General features: G+C 56.5%; 1 protein-coding gene across 1 annotated transcript in view; it reads right to left on the minus strand.

Moving 5' to 3' along the window:
- Pax7 (paired box 7) overlaps nt 1-8,314 on the minus strand; it is a 98,009-nt gene extending 89,695 nt beyond the window's left edge. The window contains exons 1-4 of the mRNA XM_004850406.3: nt 8,164-8,314; nt 5,476-5,711; nt 4,785-4,914; nt 3,829-3,957 (exon numbers count right to left, since the gene is read on the minus strand). Of these exons, the coding sequence (XP_004850463.1) occupies nt 3,829-3,957; nt 4,785-4,914; nt 5,476-5,711; nt 8,164-8,248 (580 nt within the window). The 5' untranslated portion in view covers nt 8,249-8,314. The remainder of the gene's footprint in view (nt 1-3,828; nt 3,958-4,784; nt 4,915-5,475; nt 5,712-8,163) is intronic.
- Nucleotides 8,315-10,401: the final 2,087 nt, after the last annotated feature.

Here is a 10,401-nt window from a genome sequence, read left to right on the forward strand (position 1 = left end):
ATGTCCCTTCCAGGTGTGAAGGCGAAAAAGCAGTGTGGGCTGAGGGGAACGGGGAACGGTGCCCCCCTTCCCCTATTCATTCGCTCCCCCGGAGCCTAATTAAATTTGGCAGGTCCTTGTACACACAATCAAAACAGCTTCCTCCAGTGTAGCAAACGACCGAAAACCGCATTAGCAGCCATCGCTGCTGCCAAATTAAATTGTTTCCCACCTCCTTTTACAAGTGTCTAAAACCCACACTCCGGGCTCTCCCCTCCTTTCTGATCTTTTCCCCCTCGTCATTTCCCACTCCACACCTGTAAATTCACTGCCTTAAAAATGAATTGAGGAAAAATGTAAAAACAAACAAATCTGGCTTACACACCCCCTGGCATCTCCCCCACCTCCAAAGGCCTTTAAGCCTAGGAAATGTGCAGACTCTCCTGCTGGACTCTTAACACCCCTAGGTTTTTCTGGCCACAGAGGAAAAGGATGCCTCCTTCTCCTTTAACTTATTTCAATATTTTAAATTAATTGTAACCCCACTGGGCTTTCTACCCTAGAGACCAATATGGAGCCCCACGGTGGGATCCGATCCGTTAGGGTTTCAATTTATGCATTGCAGGATGCCTGAGGCTTTGGTGTTCTTATTGTTTGTTACTGTTGCTATTGTTATTTACATTATTGCTTATTTCTTCACCTTCTCTCAGCTCCTAGGAGTAATGGTTTGGCCCTTTGTAAGCCCCTATCAAATTCCACTTGAGAATCTCTGTGCGCTCGGATTCTGGGAAAATCTTTTTCTTTTTTCTTCCCTTCTTAGATCCTCTCTTTGTCAGCTCTCTGGACTGATCCTTGAAGATGGGGATGAAGAGGCGACAGTCTAAGTGGACAGGGGGGCAGAGCTGTCCACTCTGTCCACTTCCCTCCAGGTGAGCCGGGCTTGACCGGTGCCCCTACCGGCAGTGGTCTGAGAATTCTCACAACCAACAATCCTAATAACTCAGTCTTAACAAGGATAAGAGGAAGGAAAAAAAAAAAAAAACATGAACAGTCTCATGAATATCAGCCCAAGGGGAGCAAGAGTGAGCTGTTCAGAGATGAAAGTGCACAGAAATAAAAGCTCAATTTAATCTGCTTTAAAACCCTTCAACTTAACGTTTGTGCTTCAAACTCTGAGAGTGAGGACTGATTGCGGATAAATAGTTTCTTACCATGCCTGGAAGCTATTACACCCCTCTCCAACACAGTTTCCTATTCAGCAGCCCCAGTTTTCATTACCAGCTCTAATAAGTCTTAACGTTATTAAATGCCAAGCGGACGATAGGGAAAAACGGACTCAGGGAGGGATCTCTCTTTAGCGTTTAAAGAGGAGAGCTCTTAAACCCCTTCTTTGGCGGCTCCCTGCCATGAGAGGGGCAACCCCTGGAGAAAGCATTTGTCAAGAGCAAGAAGCCAAAACAAAGTTGTGGGTGTGCACCCTTCCCCCTGCTCTGCCCACGGGGCACCTCTGCCTCTCCGCACCTGGACCACTTGGGTGGAGGTTCAGAGGTCTTTTCCCCTTTAACCTGGCCATGAAACTGGTGTCTAGGGTCTGGGAGAGAGATGAGAGGTTGTCAGGATGATTGCTGACCAGTCCCCACGCTCCAATTGGAAACGGTTGCTATTTGTCCACAGATGGACAGAGACCTCTTTCATCACAGTGCTTTCGCACACCCACCTACGATCACACTACACACCACACAGAATCCCACGGGCACGGAAGTGCAGCTCCAAAGGCGCGAGTCACATGGAGAGATGTACGCACTTCCGAGTCTGTCACCCAGCACGATTCCAGCCACCATGCCCCCCACACCCATCCTCGCTCAGAACCTGAAGGGCTTTTGGGACACCGGACCTGCTGCACGAGGCCGTTTCATTTCTGAATTCCTCAGAATGCACCTGTATTCTCAGCCTCCCCACTCGGAAACTGCTGGGCTCCTCTTCAAACCCTTGGGAACGTGGAGCTTTCTGGCTCTCTTGCCAAGAAGGAAATCCTCTGTCCATCGGAGTTGCCTGTTCCTTGGGTTTATCACCCAGGACCAGATCTTGAAACCCTCAAATTCCCTTGAATCAAAGGAATCATCCCAAACCACGTGTCCTTTTCCTTTCTCCTCTCCTTTTATTCTTTCTCAGAGGAACTTTACCTATTTGTGCTTCCAGCAGAGTAAACTGTATGTACCCTTCACACACACAAGAATCTGAAGTCTTCCCAAATAAATCCAAACCTACTTTTCTCCTTTTTCTACTCCTGGGGTAACTGAGAAGAGGTGTCTGGTCTGTAGTATTTGTCAGGGGAAAGTATTCAAGTTCATGTTCCCCACTCTTTGTCACTCACGTTCAAGTCCAGCTAGTCTCTGGCTAACAAGAACTGATATATGCACTGGGTGCCTCACAGGCTGGGGGTCTGGGCCCACTTGCCAGGCCAGGGCTCCTTGGCAGTGCAGGGCTGCCTCCCGGGCAGATCCCAGGCTCCTTGGCAGGCCGGCACAGCGGGGTGCCAGCCACAGTGGGCTCCCTTTCTTCCCTCGCCCTTTTGTCCCAGGAGGGACTGTGGCTGCACTAGGGGCCATGAATGTCAATAGCCCGCCCCTTCCCCAGCTCAGAGCTGCTCTCACTTGGGGCTGCCTGCCCCCAACCCCCATCCTTCCCACTCCATCTAGGCTGATGGGGGCTGGGCCTCCCTCGCTGGGATTTGTCTTCGGAAGCGGGCTTTGTCCGAGAGAAGTTCATCTTCAAGGTTGGGAGGAACTACCCAGCACAGGAGAGAGACCTGGGCTAGGAATGCTGGGGCACACACAGGGAGGAACCCGGAGAAGCCCCTGGAAGGAGAAGCATTCCCCCACCTTCTCCAAAGTCTCTGTCCACCACTTCCCTGCGTCTGTTCCTGGGCCTTCTTTCGTGGGTCAGTCTTTGTGGCTTTAGTTCTTCTAATGTCACTTGTCCCCACGGCCCCATGTCACATACAAGAAGTCTCAAAAGCGAGCTGCACAGGGAGGAGGTGAGGAAAGACTTGCCTTTCCTCCTCTCCACACTTTCCCGATGGGAAACAAAAGCAAGTCCCAGTCCCCAGCGGGCATGCAAGTGCTTGAAAAATAAACGCTTTCCTCAGATCCGAGGGAGAGCCAGGCTCTGGGCTCGGCCTCAGCCCGGTGCAGAAGCCGTGCTCAGGGAGGGGAGAGGGTGTGAGGCAGGAATGTGTGCCCCACTGGGACCCGGACCAGTGAGCTTGGGAACTTGGCCTCACCAACCCCACCCCGCCTGAAAACGCCAAAGAGGGAAGCACCCCCCCAAGCCCCCACCCCGCCCTGCCGAAGCGGGGCCGAGTCAGGCAGCGGTCCTGGCTAATTTTTATTGATTGCAGCGGTCAGTCAACTGTCAGGCAGGGTTTCAAGGGACCGTTTAGAGAGCCCGTGCAGGTCTGGTTAACAAATTCATTTAGGGACCCGCGGGCCGGCTCCCGGCCCCCCCCCCCCCAGTTTCCTATAAATAATTGATGGACACTAGGACTAGCAGCCAAAACGCCAACCGGAGGACCTGCGCCCCAGAGTAGCCTGGGCGCGCGCTGAGGCCGCAACGAGCGAGCAGCACACGACGCGCTACCCGATCGGCCCAGCTTCCACGCTCAGTGTCGCGCCCGGTTCCCGTCCTGGGGTTGCACCTAGGAGGCCTGGGAGGCCCAGGTCCCGGGCCTTCCACTTCTCGGCTCGAAGCCTGGCCGCGCCGTTCTGGGAAGGCGGAGGGAGGCACGGGCCAGCGCGTGGAGTGTGGGAAAACGCCGGCTCCGCCTCGCCCGCCCCTGCTGTTCCCTACCTTTGTCGCCCAGGATGCCATCGATGCTATGTTTGGCCTTCTTCTCCCCGTCGTCCTCCTTCTTGTCCGCTTCGTCATCCTCCTCTTTCTTCCCGAACTTGATTCTGAGCACGCGGCTAATCGAACTCACTAAACCTCAGAAATTCAAAGGCAAAAGAGCCAGTATAAGTTGTTGGGGGCAAAACAGCCCGCAGTGGCTTGGACCCCTGAGTTAGTCATCGTGTCCCCTCCTCCTCACTGACACAAGAATCACCATCCCCGTGCCGGCATTCAGCAAGTGCGCCTACTCAAGTAGTGAGACTTAGGAAAGCCTAGTCACACCTGAGGGTCACAACTGGGGTTACTCCTTGGCTCTCACAGAGCCAAGAGCCAGGCAGAGGCACCCACCTCACCCATTGCTATGCACACCCTTACACACTCCCGTGCCTTGCAGGCGCGTGCGCAGCTGCTCTCCCTTCCAGGGCTGCATGACTGGGGAGCTTCACATCTGGGACGCTCTGCTAGAAATGGTGAGGACGTGGAGAAGGGGAAGCCCATGCATCTCAGCCTTCCCAGGGCAGGTTCCTCTCCCCAGGCCACTTTGCCCAGAGAGCTCCTGGGGCCTGGTTCCTTTTTTCACCCAACCTTCTAGCTTTTTGTCTTCCCTCCCTTCCTCCCTCCTTGTATTTCTCCCTCCTCTTCTCCTTCCTGCTATCCTTCCTCTAGCCCTTCTGCTTCCCTTCCTTTCTTCCTTCTCTCCCTCTCTCCTAACTTTGTCTCTCCTCTCTTTCCACTTTCCTGTTTTGACTCACTTTCATTCTCTCTGTGCTTTCTTGCTTCCTTTGCCTCCCAGTTTTTCTCCAGGGCTCCTGTCAGCCATCCTCTGTCCTCCTCCTCCTTCTCCTCCTCCTCCTCCCTCCAGCACACCGAGCCCCACTGGACTGGCTGAAGCACCTCGGCTCGGGCTGTCTTCTCACCTGAGGGCACTGTGCTGCGGTCGCAGTGGCCATCCTTCAGCAGCCGGTCCCGGATCTCCCAGCTGAACATGCCCGGGTTTTCCCTCTTGTACTCCTCGATCTTTTTCTCCACATCCGGAGTCGCCACCTGCTTCAGAGGTGGAGGCAGGAGAGCAGGAGTGGAAAGATGGGGCAGGGGAAGGAAGACACTTTTAATATCAACCTCCCAAGATCCCAGGCTGGTCACCATAGCTCTGGTCACCATATCCCCCAAGAATGCCCCTATTCTTTCAAGAAACCCCTTTCTGGCTCCTAGATGACAGGTGAGGAGAGGCAGGGAGAGATAATAAAATAAAACCTGAATAGGAGCCCCGGGGCTCACGACCACCACAGGCAAGACTTGGAGATTTCCCAAGGTCCAGCGTGGTGGTAGGGAATTTGGGCCAGGTGTAGGGACAGTTCCCAGACATGCCTCATTGGCCTGCAGGTCTGGGGCAGCCTAGACTACAATTATCCTCATCTCTGAGAAATTCAAATAGTGAGAAAATAGTGGGGACGCACTGGGAGTTGGGACTCTCTCTCTGTAATCTCTCCAGGAAGCCTAAAGACACCCTAGTGCTGCTGAATGACATAGGGTGGTGACAGGACTGAAGCCGAGGGCCCCCAGCCCAGGGCCAGGCCTGCTGCCAGCCTCTGTGGCAAAGACACTCACTCTGGGCTTGCTGCCTCCGATGGCTCCAGGCCGGATGGACCCGGTCTCCTGGTAGCGGCAGAGAATCTTGGAGACGCAGCCGTGGGAGACTCGTAGCTGGCGGGAGATAACGCAGGGTCGGATGCCATGGTGGGCCATCTCCACTATCTTATGGCGGATGTGGTTTGGCAGGGGTCGGCCGTTGATGAACACCCCGCCAAGCTGATTGACCCGGCCTTGTCCAAGTGGGGTGGACACTGAAGAAGGGAGATGAAAATGGTGAGGGGGACAGGGTAAGGGCAGGAAAGGGGAGCTGGCTGCACTTTCAGACCACAGCAGTTCAAGTCCCAAGCCCCCTGAGAGCAGATCTCCCGGCTCCTCAAATTTGAGGCAGTTTCGGTAGTTTAGAGTCTGGGAGACGACGGTCTGAAAGCCACATTGCACACAGCCCCCACCTCCAGCCCTATGGCCCAGGACCAGGACACGCCTGGGGGGCCTGAGTGGCCCTGAGCAGAGTGAGGATCTCTGGGGGAATGGCTCTTGGTCCCTCAGGTGGAAGCTTGGGCCACAGTTCTGCCTGCCTCTCAGATAGGCCAGGGACTTGGGGAGAGGCAGCCCATCGATTCCATTGCATACTCCCAGTAGTCGTGACTGATCCAGTTCATGGGTGACTGGGAAGTACTGGTTGATTAGTACCATTTACAATTCTGGCTTGAGCAGGCGAGGGATCCTACCCAAGGCTGGACAGCCCAGGCACAGTTCTGGGACCACTGACACCCTCCGGCGGCTGCTGCCACCTCTTTGGGGCACCTCATTTGTCCCCAGGGGGACTCCCTTTACTTCCAACCACTCTCAAAGTTTTAATTTCGTTTTGGGACAATTTGGGGACACACCCCACTGTCAGTAATCTCCAAAATACCCCACTTGGTCTCAGAAATCCATGCACTGTCCTTGTCCTCTGAAGGCTCTGCTCACTAAGCCGGGCCAGAGTCCCAGGGTGGGGGTGACTTTGGGAACCAGAAGGCAAGCGCGCTGGCGCGTGCGGGAGAGAGGAAAACGCACAGCTCGCTGCCTTAATGCAAAGTCTACACAATTTCCTCGCAGAGGGCTGGGGGCCACCCGATGCACTAATCCGACCTCGATCCCCCCAATTTGGGGACTCGGCGGCTGCGGAGATCTGGAAGATTAGAACGATTTCACAGCCGCCTGAGTGGAGGGAGCAGACAGTAATAATTGGAAGGGAGGAGGCGAGAAGCGGCCTTGGCTGCCGAGTTGTTCCTACCACCCCCTCCCTCGCTCTCCCGGTCCCCCCACCTCTCTTTGTAAAAGTAGGTGTATGAAGCCACCCTCGGATTTAATCAGAAATCGTGCGTCGCCAAGTCGGAGTCACTCGGGCTCCGTGTCGGGATATGCCATTAGCGCTCGAGAGCTCTAGAGCGCCCAACTTTATATTCAAGAGCCTCTTTAGCGACCGGCACTCGGCTCTCCTCAGTATTCTGCGTCATGTTGGGCAAATATTGTCCTAATCCGCCGCGCGTCCTCAGCCGCCTGTTTTACTAGCAGCGGCTACAGGAGGGTGCTACGGCAAATCCCCGGGCTCGGGCGCTCTCCGCCTGCGTGGCTGCTCGCGCGCACTTGATCACGCAGCCACTCTCTTCGCCTCTGTCTAATTCAGGGACCCGGAGCAGTCCCGCTGCCCGAGGGCCCCCTCCCCAGTCCGCAGGCAGCCTGCCCGCCCACCCCCTCCCCGCCACCTCTCCCCAGCCTCACGCACAAGGAGCTTATTACAATTACAAGACGGGTAATTAAAAAACAAAAAGTAACACTCGCATCTAAGGGGCTTCTCTACCACACCCTGGGCTATCTACCCCCAAGAGGCCGGTGATCCATCGGGGACCGGTTGGAGGCCTTCCTGGAGTTTAAAAAGAAAAGAGAACAAAAACCTCAGGAAAAGGTCTGGCCTTTCTCTCTGCTGCCGGGAGCCCGCTCGCGCCCTGCTCTCTGCGCTCTGCCCGGGCGCCGGATAGATAGTTGGGAAGAACACGTTGCAAAATTAACACTTTCCCCTGATTTGGACATTGTCCTACCCTCTTCCTGTTTTGGGGTCTTCTCTCGGGAGATCTGCAGAGTTGGGAAGCCCGGTCGAAAAGTTTTTTGGGAAAAAATATCGTTCCAATTGATTATTTCCAATTAGTTTCCAGGCCGAAAAGCCGGAGTGTTTTGAGAGTTGCTTTGGAAGAAGCGGAAACCTTCGTAGTTTAGGAATAGAAAGTATCACACATGGATGGGATTTCGAAATAAAAGGGATCGGAAGACCATGCTGGGAGGGTGGAAAGAACAATTCAGAACAAGCATAGAAAGCCCATAGCCGGTTAGCCCAGACAGCCGGGAAACTATCGGCAAAGAAGCGTTCTGGAAACAGTGGAGAGAGCTGAAACCCACCAGGAGCCGAAATCTACCTGGAGTCCACCCGCGGGGAAAGGCCAGCCGCTCCAGACCTGCGAAGCGGAGGCCGCCGGTCGCTGAAGCCCACGCAGAGCGCGCAAGTGTCGGCCCCCAAACTTCCTGGGTCCCGCTCCCAGACTTGGACCAGAAAGGAGGGGACCCCGCAGCTGCCGCCGGCGCACCCCACACCCCCTGGCGACTGCCGCCTCCGCGGACCTGAGCGTCGGGCGGCGGCCTGGGGCGCGGCGAGCCGGGCGCGCTTACCTTCCAGGGGGAAGCCCGTGCGGGGGTAGTTCTGCCCCGGGGCTGGCCGCATCATCCTCGGCACCGCGCCGGGGAGGCCCGCCATGCCTGCGCGCGCCGGCGACGGCTCCGGAGTAGGCAGATCGCTTCCCGTCGCTGCCTTTCCCCCTGCTGCGATCTTTCTTTCTTTCCTCCTCCTCCTCCTCCTCCTCCTTCTTCGTCTTCTTTTTCTTTAACCTCTTCCCCCTCCCCTCCAAGCGCGCTCCCTACCCCCCCCCCCAACCCCGGCTGCGGGGCTGCGCGTCCAGAAGCTGGGGAGGGGGGTGAGCCAGCCGGGGGCGGAGGTTGGGGGCTGGGACGGTGGCGACGAGGAAGTTCAAACAAACACACACTCCGGCACCAAGTCCGCCTCCGCCGGCGCAGCGGGGCTGGAAGTTGTGCCCGCCGACGCGCCCGGGCGCAGCCGGAGACTGGGAGAGGGGCTGGGGGTCGCGGTGGGATCCGGCCCCCGGCCTCGCACAGGCGGCGGGCGGCAAGCTCTGGAGCTCCGGGGAGAAGTTCCCGAGCCGAGAGCCGCGGAGTTGATTTCTTTTTCAAATTTATTTATATATTTACTCTCCAGCGCTCGCTCCGGCTCCCTCCCCTTCTCCACGCCTTCGGTCCCCGCGCCCTCCGCGTCAGCTCTGCCGCTCACTCCGTCCCCGGGAAGACTCAAGGAGGGAACTGGAGCCTCCTCGGGTGTCGGGGCTCAAGGCGCGGGGGACAGGGAGTGGCTGGGTTGGGGAGAGAAGAGGAAAAGAGCGGGGGCGAGAGTGATCAGCTGGGCAAGTTGTGCGAAAGTGCTCAACTCAACTGTCCGAGAACGAAGCGGGGGGAGAAAGAGGAGGAAGAGCAGGAGGAGGAAGAGGAGGAGGAGGGGGAGGAGGCAGCCAAAGAGATCTGATAGGTTCGGACTTTTCTTTTATTCATGAGGAGGGAAGGGGGGCCTGGACGGAAGGGAGCGAGGGACCAGTAACGAAAAGAAATCCCCAAAGAATATTTTTTTCTCTTTTCTAATCCCTGGCTCGACCTCATTTTGGGGGAAAGACATTGAACTGCCCGTCGGGGAGCAAGGCCTTGGGAGCTGAGGACCCCGAGAGAAGGGGAGGGGACAACTTTCTCCATGAGTCTTCTTTTGATGATGGGCCAGAGTCGCCAGGTTCCCGGCCCCGGATCGCCCACGCTGCTCCTGCTGTCCCGTCTCTGCCGGAGCCACCGGGGTGGGTTGGGAGCTTCTCTGAATCCTACCCTTTTCTCCGGCTTCCCAGTGTAGGGTCCACTGTCTCTCACATCTTCTGCCTCCTCTGTTCACTCACTCCGAAATGTCCTCTGGTAGGACCCACCAGGAAAGGGCCGGGGTGACACTGAGGGAGGGATTACGACTGTGAAATGATGTCAGAGCCCTAGGTTCGGGTTTTTGTCTGACCTCCCGAGGTTCTAAGAAGCCCAGAGCCACCTTATCTGCATCTAATGCTCAGGTCTGCCCAAGGTTAGGAATGCTTTGCTTCCTTTCCCCCCTGGAGGGTGTGAACTGCCTTCTTCCCTTAGGCCACCTTGCCACAGCCCAAGACCTCTTTCCAGGAGGTAGTTGGGTGTCCCACGGCGGTGCAGCAAGGCTGTACTGAGGATTTGGGGTCCAAAGAGATGGAAGATGGCCGGGAGGGAGCCTTTACAACTTACTACCAACTCAGCTCCTCTGCCGGGGGGGGGGGGGCTGTCGGGACCCCAATTAGACTGTCAGGAGGGGGATTTGATCTCAAGTCCCACAACTCTGGGCTTTTGGAGGCCAGAGTGGTGAGCAGCCCCACACTCAGGACACGGATTCCTAGGGACGAAACGCCCTCCCAGCGGGGCAGGACGCCACATCGGCAGGCCTTTTGTCTCCCCCGGGAAAGAGCGGCTCTGGCCCAGAGCTGGAGGCAAAATACAAAACAATAAACCCAGGCCTCAAACTCCCCCCTTCTCGCCCTCTCCTGGAGGAGGGTCAGTCCCAGGTTGGCCCCGGGGTCTCTCTGCAGGCTGGCCCCAGTAAGTCCCCTCCCCTCCCCTTCTCACCTGTGACCTTTGCCCCTCTCTGCACGTGACAGACCATCTCTCCCGGCACCAGGGCTCATCAGACTTTTGGGGGGCTTCCCAGGAATGGAGCTTGGAGACCCTGCTGAGAGCCTTGTTAAACACAAGCTTCAAGAATTGAACAGGCAGACCAGGTAGTCCTGGCAT

The sequence above is a fragment of the Heterocephalus glaber genome, unplaced genomic scaffold (assembly GCF_053883595.1).
Source record: "Heterocephalus glaber isolate CG9 unplaced genomic scaffold, H.glaber_assembly_v1.0 deba00001452, whole genome shotgun sequence".
NCBI classification, from domain to species: Eukaryota; Metazoa; Chordata; class Mammalia; order Rodentia; family Bathyergidae; genus Heterocephalus; species Heterocephalus glaber.